The 26,666-nt window shown below is 51.3% G+C and overlaps 3 protein-coding genes and 1 non-coding gene across 5 annotated transcripts in view; 3 read left to right on the top strand and 1 right to left on the bottom strand.

Annotated features, from left to right (window-relative positions):
* The window catches only part of zgc:158376 (uncharacterized protein LOC100101643 homolog), a 31,067-nt gene extending 25,578 nt beyond the window's left edge, over positions 1–5,489 (top strand). The window contains exons 8-11 of the mRNA XM_042003420.1: positions 582–745; positions 2,571–2,732; positions 2,806–3,027; positions 3,098–5,489. Coding sequence (XP_041859354.1) covers positions 582–745; positions 2,571–2,732; positions 2,806–3,027; positions 3,098–3,327 — 778 coding nt within the window. The 3' untranslated portion in view covers positions 3,328–5,489. The remainder of the gene's footprint in view (positions 1–581; positions 746–2,570; positions 2,733–2,805; positions 3,028–3,097) is intronic.
* Positions 1–26,666, bottom strand: part of LOC121651305 — a 543,600-nt gene that overhangs the window by 105,222 nt on the left and 411,712 nt on the right. The gene's annotated exons all lie outside the window — the stretch shown is intronic.
* On the top strand, positions 8,054–25,568 carry kpnb1 (karyopherin (importin) beta 1). The gene is made up of 22 exons (XM_042003433.1): positions 8,054–8,398; positions 9,309–9,367; positions 13,198–13,380; positions 13,458–13,658; positions 13,764–13,916; positions 14,027–14,086; positions 14,175–14,264; positions 15,242–15,352; positions 15,422–15,523; positions 15,605–15,829; positions 15,897–16,088; positions 16,270–16,400; positions 17,273–17,420; positions 17,495–17,566; positions 18,215–18,359; positions 18,442–18,524; positions 18,606–18,713; positions 18,799–18,942; positions 19,103–19,208; positions 19,528–19,642; positions 22,212–22,373; positions 24,478–25,568. Coding segments are annotated over exons 1-22 (2,631 nt in total). The 5' UTR covers positions 8,054–8,358; the 3' UTR covers positions 24,479–25,568.
* On the top strand, positions 19,321–19,462 carry LOC121634821. The gene has a single exon (XR_006009304.1). It is a non-coding gene; the product is annotated as a small nucleolar RNA SNORA79 (small nucleolar RNA).

The following is a 26,666-nucleotide window of genomic DNA, read 5'->3' on the forward strand; positions in this document are numbered from 1 at the left end:
GGAGGGGAGCTAGGACATAAAGGAGAAATTAGGACTTGAAGGAGGAAGCTAGGAAATTAAGGAGGGGAGCTAGGACATAAAGGAGAAATTAGGACTTGAAGGAGGAAGCTAGGAAATTAAGGAGGGGAGCTAGGACATGAAGGGGAAATTAGGACATGAAGGAGGAAACTAGGAAATGAGGGAGGGGAGCTAGGACATGAAGGAGGAAGCTAGGAAATTAAGGAGGGGAGCTAGGACATGAAGGGGGAATTAGGGCATGAAGAAGGAAACTAGGACATGAAGGAGGAAACTAGGAAATGAGGGAGGGGAGCTAGGACATGAAGGAGGAAGCTAGGAAATAAAGGAGGGGAGCTAGGACATAAAGGGGGAATTAGGACATGAAGGAGGAAGCAAGGAAATTAAGGAGGGGAGCTAGGACATGAAGGGGGAATTAGGACATGAAGGAGGAAACTAGGAAATGAGGGAGGGGAGCTAGGACATGAAGCGAAAACTGTTTGGATGTATGGATTGTTTTAATAGATTACTGTGACTTACTGGCCAGCTGACTATCAGCTGTTTCCTGATGATCTCCTCTCCTCCAGGTGCTGTGATAAGCGGTTGTGGACTCAGATCGACCTGAGCCGCCAGCGCTCCATCACCCCCCCCATGCTGAGTGGGATCATCCGCCGTCAGCCGGTCTCCCTCAACCTGGGATTCACCAACATCTCCAAGAAGCAGCTGATGTGGCTCATCAACCGTCTGCAAGGTCGCTCCATCCGCTCGCTCCATCCTCTCGTTCCATGCCCTCGCTCCATCCGCTCCACTCCATCCCCTCTCTCTATCCGCTCGCTCCATCCGCCCGCTCCATCCTCTCATTCCATGTCCTCGCTCCATCCGCCCGCTCCATCCTCTCATTCCATGTCCTCGCTCCATCCGCTCCAGTCCATCCTCTCGCTCCATCCTCTCGTTCCATGCCCTCGCTCCATCCGCTCCACTCCATCCCCTCGCTCCATCCTCTTGTTCCATGCCCTCGCTCCATCCGCTCCACTCATCCCCTCGCTTCATCCGCTCGCTCCATCCTCTCATTCCATGTCCTCGCTCCATCCCCTCGCTCCATCCACCCGCTCCATCCTCTCGTTCCATGCCCTCGCTCCATCCGCCCGCTCCATCCTCTCGTTCCATGCCCTCGCTCCATCCGCTCCACTCATCCCCTCGCTTCATCCGCTCGCCCCATCCGCCCGCTCCATCCTCTCGTTCCATGTCCTCGCTCCATCCACTCCACTCCATCCCCTCTCTCCATCCGCCCGCTTCATCCGCCCGCTCCATCCTCTCGTTCCATGCCCTCGCTCCATCCGCTCCACTCCATCCCCTCGCTCCATCCGCTCCACTCCATCCGCCCGATCTATCCTCTCGTTCCATGTCCTCGCTCCATCCACTCCACTCCATCCCCTCTCTCCATCCACCCGCTTCATCCGCTCGCTCCATCCGCCCGCTCCATCCTCTCGTTCCATGTCCTCGCTCCATCCACTCCACTCCATCCGCTCGCTCCATCCGCCCGCTCCATCCTCTCGTTCCATGCCCTCGCTCCATCCGCTCCACTCCACCCCCTCGCTCCATCCGCTCCACTCCATCCGCCCGATCTATCCTCTCGTTCCATGTCCTCGCTCCATCCACTCCACTCCATCCCCTCTCTCCATCCACCCGCTTCATCCGCTCGCTCCATCCGCCCGCTCCATCCTCTCGTTCCATGTCCTCGCTCCATCCACTCCACTCCATCCGCTCGCTCCATCCGCCCGCTCCATCCTCTCGTTCCATGCCCTCGCTCCATCCGCTCCACTCCACCCCCTCGCTCCATCCGCTCCACTCCATCCGCCCGATCTATCCTCTCGTTCCATGTCCTCGCTCCATCCACTCCACTCCATCCCCTCTCTCCATCCACCCGCTTCATCCGCTCGCTCCATCCGCCCGCTCCATCCTCTCGTTCCATGTCCTCGCTCCATCCACTCCACTCCATCCGCTCCCTCCATCCGCCCGCTCCATCCTCTCGTTCCATGCCCTCGCTCCATCCGCTCCACTCCATATGCCCGCTCCATCCGCTCCACTCCATCCCCTCGTTCCATCCCTTTGTTTCATCTGTTCGCTCCATCCGTTAACTCCATCTGCTCCACTCCATCCCCTCGCTCCATCCGCCCGCTCCGTCCACTCGCTCCATCCGCCCGCTCCTTCCACTTGCTTCGTCCCCTCGCTCCATCCGCCAACTTTGTCTGCTTGCTCCATCCACTTGCTCCACTGTGTCCACTCAGTTCCATCGCTCCACTCGGTCGACGCCTCATTCTGTCCACTCTGTCCATCCCCTCGCTCTGTCTACTCACTCCACCCCGTCCACTCGTTCCACCCGCTCCTCTTGGTCCAGATGGTTCTCAGGTTTTGTTGCATTGACCAGGTTCAGATATGGACCTGGTGACTCGGTCTAGATAGGATCTGAACTCTGGGTTTCCAGCAGTTTTTTGCACATTTTGGTTCTGAAACCTAATTTTAGATGGAGTGGATGTCTTTCTGGTCTCACCTGTATGTCCCACCTGTTCCCCCAGGTCTCCTGGAGCTGAATGTCTCAGGCTGTCCTTGGCCGTCTGTCTCAGCCCTTTGTCAGGCCGTCTGTCCCTGTCTGAAGCTGCTGGACCTCAGCCGGGTGGAGGACCTGAAAGACTCCCACCTGAGGGAGCTGCTGGCGCCCCCACCTGACACCAGGACAGGTGAGCTCCAGGTCCTCTGTCTGACTCCTTGGTTGTGACCCGGTTCTGACTGTCCTCTACTCTGATTGGTTAGCTCACGGTGAGACGCGGGCGGGGCGTTTCCAGAACGTGACGGAGCTGCGACTGGCTGGTTTGGACCTGACTGACGCATCGTCCCGCCTGCTGGTGCGCTACGTCCCCCACCTGTCCCGGCTGGACCTGAGCCACTGTCCCAACATCACGGACCAGACCTTGCACACGCTTACCTCCCCCCTGTCCCCTCTCAGAGAGAGCCTCACCCACATCAACCTGGCAGGTAAACACCTGAGCCTCCTCCTGCTCCTCATCCTCGTCTTCGTCCTCCTCATGTCTCACCGTCTCTGCAGGTTGCGTGAAGGTGACGGATCAGTGCGTCCCTCTACTGAGACGCTGCACCTCCCTCCAGACGGCTGACCTCCGCTGCTGCTCCCTCCTCTCCTCCCAGACCGGACAGCTGCTCTCCTTCTCCTCCTCCTCCTCCTCCTCTTCCTCCACCGCTGCAGCTTCCTCCTGCGTGCCAGCCTCCTCCTCCTCCTGTCCTCCTCCTGATGACAGAACGCTGCTGAAGAACAGCTAAAGTCCTGCAGGTCACGTGACACCTGAGTCCAGACGAGCCCCACCTCCATCCTCCTTACACTACAGCCGGGCGAGGAAGAGGAGGAGCTGAAAGACACTTCCCCTGCCGCTGGAGAGGAGGAGGGGGAGGAGGAAGAGGAGGAAACATTGTTGGTAGTTAAACATAGAAACCCTGAGCATGTACATATTTGTTCTCTGTACAATTCTGGGTGTGTGTAAATATCTGTAGTTTACTGTAAATGACCTGTAACCCCGCCCCCCCGACCTGAACGCCCCCCCCGACCTGAACGCCCCCCTCCCTTGTCGCTGCAGAACATGAAGCGTCCAGATTCGTCTGCTGCAGCTTGAACACCAGATCAATAACACCTGTGATGTCATCATTGATCCAGTTGATCAGTTTTTCTGATTGATCTGAAAGGAAATTATTTAGTTTTAATTACTGATAAATAAAATCCCTCTGGCTCCGCCCACTTCCCAGTATGACATCATCAGATGTGATCGGTGAATCAGCTGATCGGTTCCAGATCAGAGTTGGAGCAGGAGATGACTTTAGCTTCGGTGACTCAGCTGATCAATCAATAACTTGGTGTTTTCCTCTGTGTGTGTGTGTGTGTGTGTGATGGGGCCGACGGCGTTCATCTTGGATTTTTTTTTTTTTTTTTTTTTTTTTTTGTCCTGATCAGCTGTGATCAAACTGATTGATCATGTTTTTCTCAGGAGTTTTTAGTTGAGTTAATTTATTTGTTGCTGCAGCAGCTGCTGATCTGGACCGAGCTGGACCGAGCCGTTCCACCCCTGTCCCAAGCGTCACTTCCCATCGTTGCTGCTGCGTTCAGGCCTGAATCCGTCTTCAGCTTCCTGGAAACGTCGGAGCACTGATCCATAATCCTGATTTCCTTCATCACGACTCGGATTTGTACTTTTTTTTGTTTGGCACTGAATCCGATCAGAACCTGAGTTTACAGTCAGCAGCAGTCTGGTTCTGGTTCCGGACTGATCCCAGAACAGTCAGTTTGGAACGCTGCTGCAGGCGGGAATCGTCGCCACGGTCTCGGACAGATTCAAGAAATCCAGGAAAAGTCACTGCAGATGATGTGACAGTGAACGCAGCGCTGCGTTCACTGTCACATCTGAGCTCACAATTTTCCTCTGCGCTGATCCGACTGACTGGATGTTTCCTGGAATTGTTCCGGGAATGTTCCCGAGAGTTTTTCAAGGATTGTTTCTGAAATGTTTATGAAATACATCCTGGAATATTTTTGGGATAGTTCTTTAAATCTCACCGGGACATTGTCCTGGAATGTTTCTGGAATTTCTCCTGGAATCTTTCTGGAATACTTCCTGAAGTGTTCATGGAATGTTTCCTGGAATGTTTCTGGAATTCCTCCTAGAAACTTTGGCTCCAGAGTTGATCCGGATGGTTCCGGAAGGTCGGTCCGGTTTCAGTCTGGAAGTCCAGCAGGTGTCGGCAGGTCTGGGTTCGGAGGTTTTCTTGGCTGAAATGGCCCCTGTGGCTCCTCGGGGCCCTGGCGTGGTGCGTTTAGGGTCTACTCAGGCTGTGGGCGATCTGTATTTCTTGATGTGTGTGAACTGCACTGAGGGGGGGTCAGACGTGGTTTTTATTCCAGAGAAGCGTGGGAACGGCGTGTCGGTGGAGGTGTGACCGATACTGCGGTGGACGTTTGATTTCCGCGCCTCGTTGTGCCATAAACGCAGCAGATGGACCGCTGGCTGATTTTTATATGTTTTATATTCGTTTTGTTTACTTTTTAATGTTGGGCGACGCTTTGCAACATGTGAGCAGATCAAACCTGATTGGACGATAATCCCTGAAAGCTCTTATCCAATCAGAAGGCCAGACATATCTCCCCTGCTCTGATCTTAGTAAAAACCTTTGTCGATGTTTAAAGATGCACTGGATCAGCCTCTTCATCCCCCTCTTCCTCACTTTTTTTGCCAAAAGTAGTTTTTGTTGTGACGGGCAGTTCTCCTTGTTTTCTTTGTGTTTGCTTGGTTTTTTTACTTTGTCCATGACTCTTCCGTGGTGTTGGTGGAGAGCTGAGGAAGACGCTGGAACAAACGGTGAGAAGATAAAAGACCAACTCAAGGCAGCTACATGAGTGACTACTGTACAATGACTAATAAAGAAGCAATGGGTTTGTTTTTACTCTGTTTTCATTCACACCGCCCACACTCCTTATTTACTCACTAGTTTCTCATTCTGGCTTATAATTTACCTAGTTCACTGATACTCACTTCGGTCCTACGAGGCCCGCAATCCAGCAGGTTTTCCATGTATCCCTGCACCAACACACCTGAGTCAAATTAATGAGTCATTGTGTAGAACCTGATTGGCTGTTAGAGCCACCTAGTTTGACTCAGGTGTGTTGGTGCAGGGATACATGGAAAACCTGCTGGATTGCGGCCCTCGTAGGACCAAAGTGAGTATCAGTGACCTAGTTCATGAGTAAGACACCTGTCCAGGTGGACTCTGTCCTGGTTGGCTACGGGGATAGGCTCCGCCCCCTGTTGGACAAATTAGTTTCTATCTCTGTCAGCAGGAGGCTGGAGCTGTCAGAAACAGAATGATGCCATTTTCTGCCCATAATTCATTTATCATATTATTGAATATAAATAACTCCCCGGAGACGTGATTAACTCCTAAACCTCCATCAGGTCTCCCCGAGCTCCACCTCCTCCACCAGGAGCGGTGGTGTGTAGCTCTGTGGGGTAAATGTGATGGATATTTAACCCTTTAGATGATCTACAGAAGTTTTCCAGCATTTCTATCCCGTCCAGGAGGTTTACAATCCAGCCACTAAATGTAGTTTTATTCAGAGACTCTATCTGGTAAATCCACAATGATCCATGATAACAGCATTATTTACCACATTTCACCATAAAAACATCACCATCACTACTATGTTGCTAAGAGACCTCTATTTAGACCTGGACATGATGATGAAGCCACTTCCTGTCAGACTTTCCACCAATCAATCCCTCCATCAGACCCGTTCGGGTTCTGGGGGGGGATCCATCCCTCCGTCAGACCCATTTAGGTCTGGGTTCTGGGGGGGGATCCATCCCTCCGTCAGACCTGTTTCCACTGATCTCCAGTCCATGTCTTGACATCTGACCTACCTCAGCCTTTTTTCCATTTCCCTTCCGGCTTCCTGTCAGCCCCGTTTCCATGGAGACGACTTCTGATGAGGCTTCGGCCAACAGTAGATAGATCAGCTGAAGGTCCAGCTGCATCTCAGATCCTGGTTCAGGTCTTTGCTGGATTTACTCGTATTTCTTTATGGCTTCAATTTTAGATCCTGTTCAACCACCCACCCACCCACCCATCCATCCATCATCCATCCACCCATCCATCCACCCACCCATCCATCCATCCATCATCCATCCATCCATCCATCATCCACCCATCCATCCACCATCCATCCACCCATCCATCCACCCACCCATCCATCCATCATCCATCCACCCATCCATCCACCCACCCACCCATCCATCATCCATACATCCATCATCCATCCATCCACCCACCCATCCATCCATCATCCATCCACCCATCCATCCATCATCCATCCATCCATCCATTCCTTTCCAGTCCAGGGTGGTGAATATGTTATAGGGAGGATGATGTGAAAATATTGTTTTGGCCATCAGAAGAATCTGGTTCCAAAGTGATGCTGAAAAACTGATTTGTGAATTTAAACCATCCAGAATGGACCCCTGTAATCCACTTTTATCTGGATGTCCACTCCGATTGCAGGTCCGACTCAGACACCAGCCTACTGTTTCACCTTCTCTTCACTGACTTCCTGTTACACTCAAATAACATACAAAGTCCTTAATGGTCCGGTACCATCATTGTTCCTGATCCCCAGTAGAACCCTTAAGTGAAGGGAAGGGAAGCTACGGTTCCAACTGGACCTGTAAGTCCAGCATGGGTACCACGTCCTGACTCCACCAGAGAGAGAGAGAGAGAGAGAGAGACTTACTTCTTTACTTTAAAATTTAATGTTTCTACCATTCAGATGACGGGAGTGTGCGCATTCACGTGTACGAGCTGGCGCGTGTACGAGCGCGTAAGGAACCAAACGGTCGCGCCGGAGAACCAACGAGGGGAGTGTCGTGTTGTGTTTAAAGAATTTCGTAATCTACAGTTTCAGATTCGCAAGTTCGTCCCGTCCTCGACTCTCAGTTTGTGCTTCCAAACTAGAAGTAAAAATGATTTTAAATCGTTTTTCCCACCAACCGCCAGAAGCACAGCTTTAACACCCTGCTGACCAGAACCCGACCACATTCATCTTTACGATGTTGTGTCCTTGACAATGTCATGTTGCTAGTTTAGATTTAGAAAGATTAATTAATATTATATTTCCTAAGCAAACGAAATATTCATTTTTGGCAAATAGCCAAGAGAAGTGCACCGAGGATTTGACTTGGAATTTAACTTCTTTTCATGAATTTCTTGCTCTAAAATTGTTAAAAGAAGACAGTAACAGCTAATAGCTGTTTATTTATATGTATCCGACATTAAAATAATTAAAACAAATAAAACGTTAGTATTGTTGTCATTGACACACAGTAAAGTAAAATAATAAGTCTGTTGTGTCAGGAAGCTGCTATTTTTCCATAATTAATAATATTTATAATCCTTCAGTAGAGATCTGAAACGTCATTGAGCTCCTGAACGCAGCACGTAGCCCAACTTGCGTCAGTGCGTGATATCCCTCCGCATGGGAGAAACGCGCGGTCCTTTCCCTCCCGACAACACAGGATGCAAACGGGCGGCGGTGAAACTGCCAGACGTTTACAGAGCTCCACGGCCGTGACCAGTTTCCGCAACATCTGAGTAAAACACATCGAGCCAGCACCGGGGAAGTCGCCCTCCCTCTGTCAACCACCGAACCCGCCCCGTGGCCGGCACCGCCTGAGTTCAGTACAAGAAATATAATCCGCTGTGGGTGCTGCGCGGCAACTGAACCTGTCCGACTGAAGCGAGCAGCAGCCGTGGCACAGAATGGAGCTCATCACTATTTTGGAAAAAACAGTTTCTCCAGGTGAGCACTGGGGCCCCTCTGCGCGCTCACACCCCGCTCGGGGTCCAGGGCTGTATGTTGTTTGGTTTTGCCGATGAGTTAACGCGGAAAGATTGTTGGAGGGAGGAGGAAAATGCCGCGCTAGCTAGCTAGCTGCTAGCTCGTAATGCTAACTCAGCTTATGTTACGGCCTTGCACAGCTGGTGACTTCGCAGTCTGGTTGTTTAATCGCAGGTGAACGGTGTGATAGGCTGGTCAACCCGCTTCGGTTGAATCGGAATACGCTGTCATATCACACTAACGATGAGCGGCCTAATGGTTGCCGATTTTGGGTGATGTAACAGCAGATTGACGCTGAGCCGGAGATCGACCCAGCCCATGCCCGGTGCAGCCGCTCTGCTAGCCTGTTAGCTTCGAGCGCGTATCATTCAAACGATCGGCCGCTTCCTCTCACGCCTCTCCGGCTTACGGTGCTAAAGAGCCACCACAAGGAGAGAAACACCTCGAGATGTGAAGTGATCCGTACTGATTGTCTTTGAATTGAGTTTGCGCCGTTATGATCGTTTTTGTTGTTGGTTCGTCAAACTTTATTTCTAGACCCTGAAACGTGTTCCGCTGCGCGGCTACTGCTAGCATGCTAACCCGGGTCGTGCTAGCATGCCTGCCGAAAAAGTAGCTAACACGCATGTTGTAGCTGCGGCGTGTTCCTCCACCCAGGCGGGTTGTGTGCAGCCTGGAAAATTCACCGGTTGTAATTAACCTCGCATGTCGGGACAGACAGTCACCAGGATCGGTGTGTTTGTGATCAGAACGTCAGATGAAGTGATTTTAACTTTCGTATTTATGTCTCATCGAAGGCTAGTTCGTCTGTCCGCTAATTAGCTGCTAGCAAAGAAAGTAACTCTCCCCTCCTCTTCCTCTCTCTCTTCAGATCGGAATGAACTGGAGGCGGCACAGAAGTTTCTGGAGCAAGCGGCGATAGAGAACCTGGTTAGTATGGAGCCGGTAAAGGGGGAAGCTGGCGGGGCTGCAGCTGGAGAGGAGAGGCGCTCCAGACAGCTGCAGCCTGGCTTCATCACCTCTCTGCCCCCCGTCCCTCCCTCCACACACACACACACAGTCTGCCGGTGTTGGCATGTCAGCAGAGACAGATGACTTAATCTGGTTTAACTACAGCAAATCCGGCCCATTCACACTTTGACGGCTCAGTTCATTAAACCTGGAACCGTCAGTGGTTCATGATTAGCAGGAAGCGCTGCCATTGGTCAGTTTGAATGGTCACGACAACACGTCCAGTAAAACGTCTGACGGTCTGAATCAGCGTTTTTACTCAGGTTATCATCTGTGTGTCAAACCTCCATCAGTAACGTGGATTTGACGAATCCTGGCTGGAGTCCAGCTGGGTGTTCAGGAACTGGACCCACTGGTTTGGTTTCACCTGCCCTGTTTGGACCAGCAGCATCTCCTGAGTCTGAGACCCGATCATGAACCCAGTTCCTGAAAGCCTTCAGACATCGGTGCAGCTTCAGCGAGACCTGCACCGTTATAATGCAACGCCATGATGGCGGTTCACTGGAGAACTGGTCCCAGCATCAGCTGCACAACCCTTCGTGTTGACCCGGGTATGAAGGCCAAGAACCTTTTATTTAAAGGTCCCATATTATACACTTTATTCCCAATCTGAGACCATTCATTAATATCTAAATGAAATATTTCCGCCATGGTATGGACAAATCGACCCTCAGTTTGAGTGCAGCGGCTTCTCTTCACCTCCCTCTTTTTAGCAGCTTCAGAAATGTGCCGTTTATGGTGGGCGGAACCCTGGTGGAGCAGCTCAGCTGTTGGCTCCGCCCATCGCATCGCCCGTCATGAGGTGATTGACAGGTTAATATATTTTCAAGCTATCAGACTAATAAGGCCGAAACGATAAAATAACTGCCAGCTCTTACCTCTCCAGCTGTGTCACGGACAGTTGGTATTGAACCTGGCTTCAGCTTCAAACGGTCGGCGAAGCCTGCTTTCCATGCCCCCATGTTGTGGAAACAGTCCTCTTTGAAATGCTGGCCACAGACATGCAAAACCTTTGGAAGTTTTCCGGGTACATTTCCTCCAAAAATAAAATTAATCCACTCAGTCCTCGTGGGTTCAGTGGATGGAAGTAAAAAAACGTTTTCGTGTTCATTTATGCAGCCACAAACAACAGTGCTTCTGTCGCTTAGCCATGTCCGCTAACGAGGGTTGCCGAAGAGGGAAAAACACTGGGCGCTAGGTGATTTTTAGAGGGCGGGCTTTGAGAGCCGGTAGACGGGTCCATCGCTCTGTGGGGAGTGGTTATTGTCCCTTATGACGTCATAACGTACACGCTTTCAAACAAGCTCATTTCAGCGCTTACTTCCCTAGAGGTGGAGCAGGGGGGAGAGAGAGCGCCTGAAAGAGTTTCACACTTACGGGTCTCCTACACATGCGGGGGGACCAGTATGACTGTTCCAAAACCATTAAAAAGTGAATTTTGCATAATATGGGACCTTTAACATTACTTCAGACTGGATGATAATAAACGGATGATTTAAAGTTTCTTTTCCTCTAGATCAGATTCAGACTTTTATTTGAATAAAAGTGTCTTTATTCACTTCATCAGGACACCAGGGACAGTTTTCTGTCCTCGATGGTTTTTGACTTTCAGTCATTGGTGGAAAATTAGTCCATGATGAGGTCTGAAGATGTGACTTCACAGCTGAGTGTTGGTGTCACACGTTTACATGAATTTATCCTCACGCGTAACGATGTGACGCCTCCAGAAGTTCAGGAATTCCTGATCCAGCAGCTCCCACCATTTATACTACGGTGTCTCTGAAGGGACAAAGAAGCTTTACACCTGCACCAGCAGCTTTGTCTGAGAGGAGCTAGAGCTCCGCCTGGGATCAGTACGCCCTAAAAGCACCATAGAAGAAGAAAACACACCTGTGGTTCAGTCATTGCAGCACCCGAGGCCGCTGGTTCCACTCTCATGAAAGCATCTTTCTGTCTGGAAGAAGTTTGGCCACTGACGGCCACCGTACATTTCCTACTCTGCTAAACCCATCTTCACCACTAGATGGCAGTAGTTCCTACACAGTGGAACTTCAGCGTGGCTGATGTCTGCAACGTGTACGCGGTCCTGTCGCCATAACCAGTTCTCCTGTGATAAATTTTCTCAGATTATTGCCATAATGTCATTTTGAGACAATTTTCAACTAATGTAATGAAAATGCCATAATAATGTCAAAGATGAATAGACTTTTATTTCTAAAGAACATTTTACACTGAAACTGGAAAAAATTTAAAGTGACAAACAAAATCAGTGAAAACCAAACACAACCAGAACCAATAAGTAAGATAGAAAATAAAGTCTGACACGTATGATCCCTCCACAAGAAACCAGAGCTCTCAGAGACGCTGCGTAGTGAAACCTGCTGTCATGGTCAAGTAAGATAGAAACAAAAAAAACCATGAAAATTATGGCGGCTGGGAAACTCACCGCGCTCATTTTTTCTAACCGTGCAGTAACTGACTTATTGCTTATGGCGACAGGCCTGCGAGTACACGCCAGTAACAGGGAGGAAACCAGTCGGGTGATTGTCTGCAGGCGGTACGTACAGCTGATACACGACCTCTATGCTGTCTCTGAGGACCAGTCGCTGGAACCAGGGAAACCCTGCGTGGGGCGTGGAACGCAGCGAGGATGTGAAGGCAATAAGTAAAGTCTGAGAGGATGTGGTGGATTGGTAGTTCTGCTGATCCTCTGGTGCAGCTGTGATGTGACACGAGCAGAAACATGTTAAAGTCAGAATTCTGCTAAAAAGCCGTTAATATTCAGTTTAGTCCCAGTAGAAAGAAAACCCTCGAACCAGAAAGAGTCCTGTTTTCCTCTGGTGGAACGTCGGAGTCAGACATGAACTTTTCTGTTTCCATGGAGACGCCCTTCAGTCAGGAAACAGAGGCTTTCCGTCATCTGTAGTATCCATCCTCTGATCCGAGAAGAAGACGGACCCACCAGCAGCTTTTCCATCTTCTGACAGCTGGAAAACTCAGAGGCATGATGGGAAATGTAGTTTCGGCTCCACATTAGTCATGGCAGGTCCTGGTGTGACGCTCAGAGAACTCCAAATGTGATTGGTCCATTTTCTTTATTTGTGAACGATCCACTTTCCTTTACTCCCAGTACCTTATTAAAACCCGTACCAGGTGAGTCCAGTCGACTGGGAGCTTTGAAGAAAGGAACGTGTTCTTCAGCAGGTTCTGGACCGCCGGCGGAAATCCCAGGACATGGACGGTTTTCCTGTGGTGCATCACTCACCAGCCGGGTCAGAACTGCCAGGAGCTCTGACTCGGTTCTGGTCGTGTCGGGTTCACATGTTGGCGCAACCCCGTCATGTCCAGTGTGTTGGGAACATTTCAGAACCAGGATCCAACATGCCCCAAAGACCTTCCAGAAGTAGTCGGATCAGAACTTTGACCTCATGGCTCTTCATCCAGGAGTAATTTGACCGTCTTCACCTCGACTCAAACACGCATCTTAAGCCCGGTTGTTCGATCTAAGTTTCTTTAATTTCTCAGGAGTTTTTAAGAGACTGGAGTCCGTCTGCAGACACTCCCATCAATCTCTCTAACTGAATAATAAAACCAACCAAAGACAAAGTCAGAGTCCGGTTGACGTCTCCTGAGTCAGCTGAGACCGGTTCCTGGGTTTTATCGGAGCAGCTTCGGGTCGCCTTGAGGCCATTCTGGTCCCCTCAGGTTCTTTGTGGTTCCTTCACTCTAACCTGTCTTCTTTCCTCCAGCCCACGTTCCTGGTGGAGCTGTCCAAAGTGTTGGCGAACCCGGGAAACACGCAGGTGGCTCGGGTGGCTGCGGGTCTCCAGGTGAAGAATTCCCTGACCTCCAAAGACCCCGACGTCAAGACACAGTACCAGCAGAGATGGCTGGCCATCGACGTCAGCGCTCGCCGCGAAATCAAGAACTATGTAAGTGCTCGCACGTCCTCCATGCCGGATCCACCAGAGGTTCCCCCGGCTGACATTTCCCCGTCTGTGTCCGGCAGGTTCTACAGACTCTGGGCACGGAGACGTACCGGCCCAGCTCGGCCTCGCAGTGCGTCGCCGGCATCGCCTGCGCAGAGATCCCCGTCAACCAGTGGCCGGAGCTCATCCCACAGCTGGTGGCCAACGTCACCGACCCCTCCAGCACCGAGCACATGAAGGAGTCCACGCTGGAGGCCATCGGCTACATCTGCCAGGACATCGTGAGTAAACCAGAGCTGAGTCAGGCTGCAGTCCTGCTCCAGCAACTGGATCATCTTCGGATCATAAATGTTAGCTTGAAGTTTCTCACTCGGTTCTTGGTCCAGGACCCGGAGCAGCTGCAGGAGAACGCCAACCAGATCCTGACGGCCATCATCCAGGGCATGAGGAAGGAAGAGCCGAGCAACAATGTGAAGCTGGCCGCCACCAACGCCCTGCTCAACTCGCTGGAGTTCACCAAAGCCAACTTCGACAAGGAGGTACGGAGACGCGCTGGAGCTGTTCCTCCATCTTTAGAGATCCGGTTCCGGTCTGAGAACCTCACAGCTGCTCCCCGAAACTGTCTGAAATAAATCTGATGTGTTTTCAGACGGAGAGACACTTCATCATGCAGGTGGTGTGTGAAGCCACGCAATGTCCCGACACCAGAGTGAGTATCGCACCAAAACCGCTCCCATCCAGGCGACGTGTTAGCTTCTGATCGGTAACATCCTGCTCCATCTCTGTGATGCATTCAGGTGCGCGTGGCAGCCCTACAGAACCTGGTGAAGATCATGTCTCTATATTATCAGTACATGGAGACCTACATGGGACCTGCTCTGTTTGCGGTAAGAAATACCAACTCTGTTTACACTGACAGAAACCGGTTTGACTCCAGGTTAAATCCGGTTTGACTCCAGGTTTAAACCGGTTTGACTCCAGGTTTAAACCGGTTTGACTCCAGGTTAAATCCGGTTTGACTCCAGGTTAAATCCGGTTTGACTCCAGGTTTAAACCGGTTTGACTCCAGGTTAAATCCGGTTTGACTCCAGGTTTAAACCGGTTTGACTCCAGGTTAAATCCGGTTTGACTCCAGGTTTAAACCGGTTTGACTCCAGGTTAAATCCGGTTTGACTCCAGGTTAAATCCGGTTTGACTCCAGGTTAAATCCGGTTTGACTCCAGGTTAAATCCGGTTTGACTCCAGGTTAAATCCGGTTTGACTCCAGGTTTAAAACCGGTTTGACTCCAGGTTAAATCTGGTTTGACTCCAGGTTAAATCTGGTTTGATTCCAGGTTAAATCCGGTTTGACTCCAGGTTAAATCCGGTTTGACTCCAGGTTAAATCTGGTTTGACTCCAGGTTAAATCCGGTTTGACTCCAGGTTTAAACCGGTTTGACTCCAGGTTAAATCCGGTTTGACTCCAGGTTTAAAACCGGTTTGACTCCAGGTTAAATCCGGTTTGACTCCAGGTTAAATCTGGTTTGACTCCAGGTTAAATCCGGTTTGACTCCAGGTTAAATCTGGTTTGATTCCAGGTTAAATCCGGTTTGACTCTGGGTTTAAACCGGTTTGACCGGTTTGACTCTGGGTTTAAACCGGTTTGACTCCATGTTTAAACCGGTTTGACTCCAGGTTTAAACCGGTTTGAGTCCAGGTTAAAACTGGTTTGAACTTTGGTTTCCTGGTTCAGTTTAATGAATCAGGATTTCAGCTTTGTTTCACCATCTAGAATCATGATGTTACGTGATCACCCCGATCACATGACCCCCTGATCACATGACTCCCTGATCACATGACTCTGTGGTGTGTCTTCTGTGGTCAGATCACCATCGAGGCGATGAAGAGCGACATCGATGAGGTGGCGCTGCAGGGCATCGAGTTCTGGTCCAACGTCTGTGATGAGGAGATGGACCTGGCCATCGAGGCCTCGGAGGTTTGTTTGTTTGTGTTTGTTTGTTTGTGTTGGCGTTCCCGGTCAGTGACGTCTCTCTTCCTGTTCCAGGCCTCGGAGCAGGGCCGCCCTCCGGAGCACACCAGTAAATTCTACGCCAAAGGAGCGCTGCAGTACCTGGTCCCCATCCTGACCCAGACCCTGACCAAGCAGGTGCTGACCCGGCCTGTTGCCGTCCCGCCTGCTGGGAGTCCGGTCATGTGACGTGACGTGTGTGTGTGTGTGTGTGCGCAGGACGAGAACGACGACGACGATGACTGGAACCCCTGCAAGGCTGCGGGCGTGTGTCTGATGCTGCTGGCGACCTGCTGCGAGGACGACGTGGTCCCGCACGTCCTGCCCTTCATCAAAGAGAACATCAAACACCCGGACTGGCGCTACCGCGACGCCTCCGTCATGGCCTTCGGCTCCATCCTGGAGGGCCCGGACCTGAACCAGCTCAAGCCTCTGGTTATTCAGGTAACTGCCGAGGTCGGCCGCCGCCTCCGCACTGCCTGAACCGGCTCTGACCACCTGACCCCCACAGGGGATGCCCACTATGATCGAGCTGATGAAGGACCCCAGCGTGGTGGTGAGGGATACCACGGCGTGGACGGTGGGGCGGATCTGTGAGCTGCTACCCGAAGCCGCCATCAACGAGGTGTACCTGGCCCCCCTGCTGCAGTGTCTGATCGAGGGCCTGGGGGCGGAGCCGAGGGTGGCCTCCAACGTCTGCTGGGTGAGTCGAAACCGACGTTTCCTGCTCTGCTGCCTGACAGTGAACGTGGCGCAGCATTGTCCTCCATACACCCCGTTTCAGACAGTAACGTTGTTTAGACCTGGGCTGCGTCTCGTCTTCCTGTCTTTGAGCTGGTCGTCTGACCAGAGACGTCTTCTTATCGTCCTCGTGTCCCCGTCAGGCTTTCTCGTCTCTGGCCGAGGCGGCGTACGAAGCCACGGACGCTGCAGAGGACCAGGAGGAGCCCAGCACCTACTGCCTGTCCTCGTCCTTTGAGATCATCGTCCAGAAGCTCCTGGAGACCACGGACAGGTAACGTCCCTCAGAGGCCACTTCCTGCCGCAGGACTTCCTGTTTGACTGTACAGCAGAGCTGCTTCCTGTCGTCTTCTGCTTCTTCTCTGTTAATGGAACCAGCAGGCCTGAGCTGGAATTTAAATCTGCTGAAATAAAACCGTTTTCTAGAAAGGAGTCCTCCGGCTCACTGGGCTGTACCTGGCTGCTTTAAACCAGTTTAAACCAGTTTACTTGCCTTGTTTGGGTTCACACTTTCTGGTTTGGCCTGGCGTGTGATTCTACATGTATGTTTCATTCTGACCTGTACGAACGCACTCGACCTGAAATCACACAAAAAGAAAATATAAGATCGTTTTTAGTGTGAAAACCAGAAAAGTCGTTTATTTTTATAACTCAGAATAAACACATTCAGTAAACAAAGTTCATTATTTACATGAAAGCGGATCAGACCTGCCAACCTTTCTTCACCAAGACGATTTGTTCCTGTCCTTAAACCACTTCCTGTCCTCCTGAGGACATCGGGCTGGACATGTCCAGGGTGTGTTAGTCCTCCTGTCCACCAGGAGGCAGCACATCAACCAGCTTTGAGTGGATTTTATTCTCCTCTTCCTCAGCAACCAGATGCGTAGATGACAAGCTGTTGTTTCTTAGGCTTGTACGTTCTTGTGGGAAGGTGAAACGGAGGCGCCGCGTCTTCTCAGTTTTAAGTCTTTAGTTTGGACATCAGGTGACCTCAGAGGGTTAAACGTCCTCAGACCATCAGGCTTTAGTTTCCATCGCTGACTGCAGATCAGCTGGTCTAAAAGTTTCAGCTCACATGGGTCTGATCCAATCAGGTTGCGCCTCTGGTTGGCGTTTGTTGTGATGCGGCTGTGTTTGGTCTCGCAGACCCGACGGTCACCAGAACAACCTGCGCTCGGCGGCCTATGAGGCTCTGATGGAGATCGTCAAGAACAGCGCCAAAGACTGTTATCCTGCGGTCCAGAAGACCACGCTAGTCATCATGGAGAGGCTGCAGCAGGTCCTGCAGATGGAGGTGAGGAGGCGGGAGAGGGGGGAGGGGCAGGAGGAGGCTGCTTCCTGCGTAATGACATCACTTCCTGTGTTCAGTCCCACATCCAGAGCACCTCAGACAGGATCCAGTTCAACGACCTGCAGTCGCTGCTCTGTGCCACTCTACAGGTGAGCTGACACGCCGGAACACGCACACGTCTGATCACAGGCACACACCGGAACACGCACACGTCTAATCACAGGCACACGTCTGAACACGCACACATCTGAACACGCACACGTCTAATCACAGGCACACGTCTGAACACGCACACGTCTAATCACAGGCACACGTCTGAACACGCACACGTCTAATCACAGGCACACGCCTAACTACACACACCGGAACACGCACACGTCTGATCACAGGCACACGCCTAACTACACACACCGGAACACGCACACGTCTGATCACAGGCACACACCGGAACACGCACACGTCTAATCACAGGCACACGTCTAATCACAGGCACACGTCTGAACACGCACACGTCTAATCACAGGCACACGTCTGAACACGCACACACCGGAACACGCACACGTCTGATCACAGGCACACACCGGAACACGCACACGTCTGAACACGCACACGCCTGAAGGCAGGCAGGTCTAAACACACACGCCGGAACACGCACACGCCTGAAGGCAGGCAGGTCTAAACACACACGCCGGAACACGCACACGCCTGAAGGCAGGCAGGTCTAAACACACACGCCGGACCACGGCGGCCTGCCTGCCTCGTCGGCGCTCGGTTCTGAGCCGCCCTGTTCCCTGCAGAATGTTCTCCGGAAGGTTCAGCACCAGGACGCCCTGCAGATCTCCGACGTGGTCATGGCGTCTCTGCTCAGGATGTTCCAGAGCACGGCCGGCTCCGGCGGCGTGCAGGAGGATGCTCTGATGGCCGTGTCCACGCTGGTCGAAGGTATGCGCTCACACATGGGTCAGCAGAACGTTGCCATGGTTACCGCTGCCTGAGCCATGACTGTGCTGTCTGATGGTTGCAGTTCTGGGCAGCGATTTCCAGAAATACATGGATGCCTTCAAGCCGTTCCTGGGTATCGGACTGAAGAACTACGCCGAGTATCAGGTCAGAACATTCTCAGAAATCCTACAAACTCCCACCGTCAGTGAAGTACTCTCACATCAACTGATGATGATGATGTTCCAGGTGTGTCTGGCTGCAGTGGGTCTGGTGTGCGACCTGTGCAGAGCTCTGACGTCCAACATCCTGCCTTACTGTGACGAGATCATGCAGCTGCTGCTGGAGAACCTGGGGGTGAGGAGGAGGAGGCTCCTGTAGCTTTCACTCTGTTTAATCTTCATCACTGAGCTGTAAGTGATCAGCTGATCGATGTGTGCAGAACGAGAACGTCCACCGGTCAGTGAAGCCTCAGATCCTCTCCGCCTTCGGTGATATCGCTCTGGCCATCGGAGGAGAGTTTAAGAAGTACCTGGACATCGTCCTGGACACCCTGCAGCAGGCCTCCCAGGCCCAGGTGGACAAGGTGAGGTCCACAAGACCCTATTTAGCCCGGTTCCGAGGTCTGACTCGGAGCTGATTGACTGTACAATCAGTTCATCAGTCTAGTTCTGGCTGTGAAGATGATGATGATGATGGTGCTTGCTCTGATGAGGATGATGATGATGATGGGGGTGGTCTTTCAGACGGACTACGACATGGTGGACTACCTGAACGAGCTGAGGGAGGGCTGCCTGGAGGCCTACACCGGGATCATCCAGGGCCTGAAGGGCGACCAGGAGAACGTCCATCGTAAGACCACCACACCTTTCTGGTCAGGATGGAGGGCTCGTGTGACCCCTCCATCCTGACCCAGTCCAGTCCCCGGTCCGGCGGTCTGACCACATGGCCGCGGCGAATCAGCTGATGTCCGTTCCTCTTCCTGTCCCCAGTCCTTCAGGAGGATTTAAAGACGTCAGAGAAAATGGGGTCTTTTTCACCCAGGAAGCTTCGGGCTTCGGCCCAAAATAAAACCGGCTTCCTGGTTTTTGCGGGACCCAACAGACACTGTGTGACATGAGTTTGTTCTTCCTCACCTGCCCTTCCTCACCTCCTCCTCTTCCTCCTACAGCTGATGTGATGCTGGTCCAGCCTCGGGTGGAGTTCATCCTCTCCTTCATCCACCACATCGCCGAGGATGAAGATCACTCTGACGGCGTGGTGGCCAACGCCGCGGGGCTCATCGGGTGAGACGGGACGGGGAGGAGCCATGGCTCTTCTTCTATTATCACTTCCTCTATTCTACTAACTCTTCTTCTACTACTTCTAAAACAATCCTCTCCTTCTACTAACCACTTCTTCTACTGCGACTACTGATGAAAGATCCTTACTTCTATTTCATTCTACTTCTTTCATTTGTACTTTTACCATTTCTTTCTAGTCTTCTACCATTTCCTCTACTACTACCTCTACTATTACTACCACAGTGTGTAGTACCTCGTTTCCCGCACGTACGTAAACGGTCTGTACTTATTTAGTTCTTTACATCACACTAGGCTCTTTCCGACTGTAGGAACCTTTTGCAGTTCCTATAACCTTTTCAGGAACCAGGCCGTTTTTTCGTGCATTCCGACATATAGGAACTAGGGACCAAAGCCCCCAGTTCCTAGAACCATTTTAGCTCCTACTCCGAGGCAGGGTCTGAGCGGGATTCTATAGGAACCCTCATGACGTAGGTGTTTGGTGACTGGTAGCTCCGCCCCTTGCCAGATTTCCGCATTTTGTGTCCCCGCCACATTTAAAAAACACGGTTGTACATACGGACAAAGACAACAACAGAGCAAGCGATAAATGGACCGACGAGGAGGTCGAAGCTCTTCTGACCGTCTACGCCACAGAGGATTTTCAGAGAGGTTTTGAAGGTTCGTAACGAAATATAAAAATATTCCTGACGATCAGCTCTCAGTCAGAGAACGCGGGATAACGCGAAGCAGTGCACGTAGAAAACTCACACAAGACTACAAATAAATTAAGGACCACGACAACCGGAGCGGGACGAACCGAACAAACAGTAAATAGGACAGTTTGTACCACCGACATGTTTACTCGGGCAACGCCGCAGCAGCATGTACATCATGTATACATGTATGTTCTGTCTGTGGAACTTCCAGAACATGATGCTTATTATGGGGAGGTGTGTAGTGATTAGCTGGAAGGCAGGAGGTGAAGCATCACGGCTGTTCTCCATCTCCTTCAGTATCTGCAGCAGGTGGTTGTGTCCATCCTCTCCGGTGCAGCTTCAGGCGGCCACAGATGTATTGAAATGTCTCCCTGGACAAACAGAAATTCTCTATCCACTGCTCATCGGTAAAATTGAGAACAACCTTTTCCCGCTAGTTATCAGCTTTGCTCCGGACCAGCCGGACGGTGAGGAGGTTCAATGAGCTGCAGCAACGTCTGAAACAGAACACGAGTTACAATAAACCCGCCGTCTGAAATATTTACTTATTGTAATCTGCTCAACACAGACAGTAGAAAACCGTCTGAAATGTTTACTCATAAGACACGTATACAATCGCTGCACGTTTAATAAGTTAAACTTACACGTCGTCTCCTTTGTCTGCGGCGGATCTCCTGCCGCTGGATTCTTCATCTTCTGACTTTCAGGAGCCTTCCAGCCTCGACGTGAGATGCCTGGTTGTATCGTCCATCAGTAACATCTCCATCAAGCAGAGCATGAACACTACGATCTCTTCGTTCTCCGTATTAGCTTGTCGTGTTGTTTTGTTTTTAGCGGGTTTTGTTTTGTTGTTATGTGGCGCTAAAGTCACACGTCACTGTCGCAGACGTATGCGTCACATCGGTCCCGCTACCGCCCCCAACTCATGTACGAATGCAACATGAAACAGTTCCCCTGGAGAAGGTAGTTCTTAGAACTAGGACAGTTATTAGAACTGCGTCCTTAGAACTTCTCTGTCGGAATGCGCCTATTCACACACACACACATTCACATGCTAGCAAGGCGCTAACCACGACCCGTCTGGAGTTCGATGTCTTGCTCAGGGGCACCTCGACATGAGCCCCTTGGGCTGCAGGATGTCTGCTCTCCCCTCTGAGCCACGCCGGCCCACGTACGTAAACGGCGACATCCGTTTCCAGCGTCGCCGTCCTCACACTTCTATGTGATTTTTGGTGAAGTCGGTTCATTCACCAGGGGTGGGTGCTGAGTTCAGAGTTCACTGATGTGCTGACGTCCGTTTCAGACACCGGTTAGCAGCGCTAACGCGTCGCTATGACGATGTTTCCAACCACCCAACACACCCTAAACACTCACATACCGTCTTTATTCTACAGCTAGCGCTACCCCGTGGTTTCCGGTGGATTGTCTCCTGCATCCAGCGACGGGTAGCCAAGCTCCCTGAAAGCGGATCAGATTACGTACGTAACCGATGAACCTGCCCGTCTGCGTCCAGCTCAAATGGCCTTTAGTCTCCAATCTTTAGAAAGAGGCTCCGCCTACAAACAGCCATTTTAACCCGTTGCCATGACAACACCTTTTTTACTGTCCTCTGGGCGGAGCTACAGTGTGTCATCTGGTCGGTGAAGATAAATCATGCACCACTCTGACGGTGTGATGGACAACCCAACCACAGTCTCTGAGACCAGAACCCAACCCAGAGCCCGTCCCAGAACTCGTCCCAGAACTCGTCCCAGAACTCAACCCGGAACCCAACCCGGAACCCAACCCACTGTGTTACTGCTTCCTGTTGGGACTCTCTTACATTAAACTCTGTTTCTGTGTGTGTGTGTGCGTAGTGACCTGTGCACGGCCTTCGGTAAAGATGTGATGAAGCTGGTGGAGGTTCGTCCTCTAATCAACGACCTGCTGACGGAGGGCCGACGCTCCAAGACCACCAAGACTAAGACGCTGGCCACCTGGGCCACCAAGGAGCTCCGCAAGCTCAAGAGCCAGGCCTGGTGAGCACACACACCTGAACCAGAACCAGACAGGAACAAACGTTTGCTCCATCATTCAGTCTGCAGCCTGTTGAAGCTGAGAAGTACGAGCCAACATGAACACATCATCATCATGACATGAGCTCATTTAATAGTAATGATGATGATGATGGTGATGATAAAATAATAATGATAAAATATGATTAAACCCACAGAGACTTTACAACATGCGTGAAAGAACCCTGGATGAATTGTTATGCAGGTTCATCAGTGAGAAAATCAGAAGTTTGGTCTAATGGAGTCGACGATTCACCACAAACCGTTTCTCCTGGACTCAGCATGAGACCCGATCTCCATTCATAGCACGACTCAAACCTCGTTTTCTTCTTTATGGGACCTTAAATAAAAAGCAAATGGAGTGGATGACTGCTGAGCGTGGACAGAAAACCAGGCCGCTCCGTCGTCCACTGGAGAGAACAAAATGGTGTCCGTGGTGGACGGGGACGGCTTCCAGCTCGTTCTGGACGCATCGATGTTAGTTTTAGTATCCAGGAGGAGAATGTTTATTAGTTTTAGTCACATTCTAGTCGTTTCTAAGTTTGATAGTTTTAATCAAACAATAAAAGTATGAGTTTTTAACATGAATTTAGGTCAATAATACGTGTTAAAAAGTGGAATCAAGGTTGACAGCTCATAACAAGTAATTCATAAAACAAGTTAACCTTTTACATAATAACCAGATCCTACCAGACTGATAGCGTGGTGCATGCGTGGAGGATTTGTGGTGGATGCGCGGTGGAAGCGTGGAATATGCATGGAGGATGCGTGGTGGATGTGTGGAGGATGCGCGGTGGAAGCGTAGAGGATGCGTGGTGGATGTGTGGAGGATGCGTGGTGGATGCGCGGTGGAAGCGTAGAGGATGTGTGGAGGATGCGTGGTGGATGCGCCGTGGAAGCGTAGAGGATGCGTGGTGGATGTGTGGAGGATGCGTGGAGGATGCGTGGATGCGTGGAGGATGTGTGGATGAAGCGTGGTGGATGCATGGAGGATGTGGATGAAGCGTGGAGGATGCGTGGTGGATGAAGCGTGGAGGATGCGTGGTGGATGTGTGGATGAAGCGTAGAGGATGCGTGGTGGATGTGTGGATGAAGCGTGGTGGATGTGTGGATGAAGCGTGGTGGATGCATGGAGGATGTGGATGAAGCGTGGAGGATGCGTGGTGGATGTGTGGATGAAGCGTGGAGGATGCGTGGTGGATGTGTGGATGAAGCGTGGTGGATGTGTGGATGAAGCGTAGAGGATGCGTGGTGCATACGTGGAGGATGTGTGGATGAAGCGTGGAGGATGCGTGGTGGATGCGTGGAGGATGTGTGGATGAAGCGTGGAGGATGCGTGGTGGATGTGTGGATGAAGCGTGGTGGATGTGTGGATGAAGCGTAGAGGATGCGTGGTGCATACGTGGAGGATGTGTGGATGAAGCGTGGAGGATGCGTGGTGGATGCGTGGTGGCTGCGTGGATGAAGCGTGGTGGATGCGTGGTGGATGTGTGGATGAAGCGTGGTGGATGCGTGGTGGATGTGTGGATGAAGCGTGGTGGATGTGTGGATGAAGCGTAGAGGATGCGTGGTGCATACGTGGAGGATGTGTGGATGAAGCGTGGAGGATGCGTGGTGGCTGCGTGGATGAAGCGTGGTGGATGTGTGGATGAAGCATGGTGGATGTGTGGATGAAGCGTGGTGGATGCGTGGAGGATGTGTGGATGAAGCGTAGAGGATGCGTGACCTGGAAGTTGACGCTGTTGGATTGGATCCAGTAGTCTTTGTAGGTTTTATTAACACGTTACCTGAGATGTGAACTTGAAGCATGTATAGAGCGACTGTAACTGACGCTGATGTGAGTCCCACTGTTGATCCGAGTTGTGGTGGGGATGTCGTTGGTTTTGATCGGGATCGTGAGGTGGTACAGGGACTCAAACATGCCCGTCCAGTAGGAAAACTTCACTCCGTATCTGGCCGAGCCTGAAGCATGGCGATCCACACCGGATCATCCATGGGGCAAAGCCAAGGGAACGCTGGTGTTCTGCGTGTTCTGTCCAGATGTTGATGATGATGACGTTTCTTCCAGATGTTGGCGGCGGACCGGAGAGACGACGTGAACTTGAGGACCTGCGGCCCGTCTGGATGAAGTCTTCTGTGTGTGTGGCGGCGTTGCGGAAGCAGAAGAAGTGCGATGAGTGTCTGTGTGAGCGCGAGATGATGATGACATCACACCACCTTCAGTTCCAGCAGGCAACGACCCCCCTTCTCCTCTTCCTCCCGGACGGCCTGTGGACTGGACTCTGACCCCTCCCATTACAGAAACGAGCCCCTCCCCCTCCTCCTGTCGCCGTGCAGCTGGGCCCCTCCTACGACATCATGACGACGTCACCGATCCGCCCCCACACCCGGGGTGGCGGGGGGAGGAGGGGCTGAAAACACGACGAGAACCTAACGGACTTTTTGAGGAATCAGATGAACGAGTGACTTTGTGGATTTCTTCTTCTTCTTCTGTGGAAAACTTCAGATTTTTGTTGCTCTTGTTTTTCTTCTTCTGAGCACTAAAAATGACGATGGAGGACCGCCTCCACCCAGCTCCGCGATGGATGCCTCCACCGCTCCATCCCCGGCGTTCTCCTCCACCAACAGCAGCGCTGACCCCCACCCCCCACCCCACCCCCGAGTGAAACCTGAGTGCCAAATGGAAGCGTTGGTCCGAAGGAGCAGAAGCTGGAGCCGCCGCCATGGCGGCGAGCCGCCTCCGTTTTATTTCCCCGCTGCGTCGGTTTGGGATCGGGTCACTCACCATTTTGCTTGTTTAAAGATAGAAAATTGAAGACATTTGTATAAGGTTCTATTTTTTCATTGGTATGATGCAAATAAAGTTAAAATGAGAAACTTTTCCCGAGCAGTTCTTCCTGGACGCCGTCGTTCTGGACTCTGATTGGAAGCTGGACTCTGACCGCCTCCCACCACAAACCGCCATCTTTTTTTTCTAGCTCTTGTTTGGCCGCTGGGTTTGTTGGCTGGTGTGACATCACAAAGCTGAGCACGCTCAGTGCGGCCTGACCGGGTCAGGTGACCCCGGAGACTCCATGACTGAATCATTTAAAGCCAATCTGCTTTTATTTGGTTTATTTTAACTCTAGTGAACTAATAAAGTTTATATTGTATGAAGCATCTGCTGCGTGTTCTGGTGAGACCGGACCGACCCGGGAACAGCAGTGACCTGACGGAACCAGAGAGGCTCTAATCTGAGATGGATTAAAACCACTCGGCAGTTAACTTCTGACACATGTTCTGGTCCAGGTGTTCTGGTCCAGGTCTTCCTCCTGGTTTTTCCAGCGTCCGGTTCGGAGCTGGATGAGGAGGGAATCCTCAGAGAGCCATCGTCCACTCGGAACTGAAATCTCCGTCCAAACCTGAACAGGATTATGGCTCCTGTCCAGATGTTTGGCCGGGTCCCCAGGTTTTTATTGATCAGCTGATATTTGAGCCTCATATTGATCATCTTGGATCAATAATACCTGTGAATACAGCAGCAGTGGACAGTCGGTCCTCCAGGGCCGCAGTCCTGCAGGTCTTGGATGTTTCTTGTTGCAGGAAACTTAGCAGGCTGTTGATCTGGTACACTAGAACCAGGTGTGTTGGAGCAGGAACCATCTAAAACCCCCAGGACCATGGCCCTCCAGGACTGGAATATGGTGACTGTGTCGTTCATGGACCTGCTGATTCTTCAACAATTCCTAGTCCTGCAGACGGGTGGGGCTTCAATTTTATGTGCACACCATGTGACCAATCATGTGCAAGAACACCTAGGATCATGGCATTACGTGAAGGAAGGGGGCAGATGCTCCGAACCAGCGTGTATAGTGGTAGGGAGGGACTCAGCCCTTTAGTGAATTATTTTTCTCCTCTCAGGTCATTTACATTTATGCTTGTTTCCCTACATGGATAATTTTTAATGCGCAAGTTTTAATTTGAGGAACTCCAGTTTAATTGGTCCTTCAGTCACCGGGACACTGGAGACGCTTGTCCTCCTGTGGGTCATTAAAGGACAAAGTTTCCCCCTAAAAACTGCTAACCAGCAGATTTATGTTCCATGTTTTCAGCCTCAGCTGTCAGTAACACCAAATATGTAACAATCCAACGTATTTCCGCTTTAAAATGGTTTAAAGTAAAAGATCACAAAGTCGCCAAGTTCACGAAGAAATTACACCGAGTTGTGTCCGTATCGTACGTATTATTTAGAGATCAAACTAACATTGAAGGGATGAT

The sequence above is a fragment of the Melanotaenia boesemani genome, chromosome 2, assembly GCF_017639745.1.
Source record: "Melanotaenia boesemani isolate fMelBoe1 chromosome 2, fMelBoe1.pri, whole genome shotgun sequence".
NCBI classification, from domain to species: Eukaryota; Metazoa; Chordata; class Actinopteri; order Atheriniformes; family Melanotaeniidae; genus Melanotaenia; species Melanotaenia boesemani.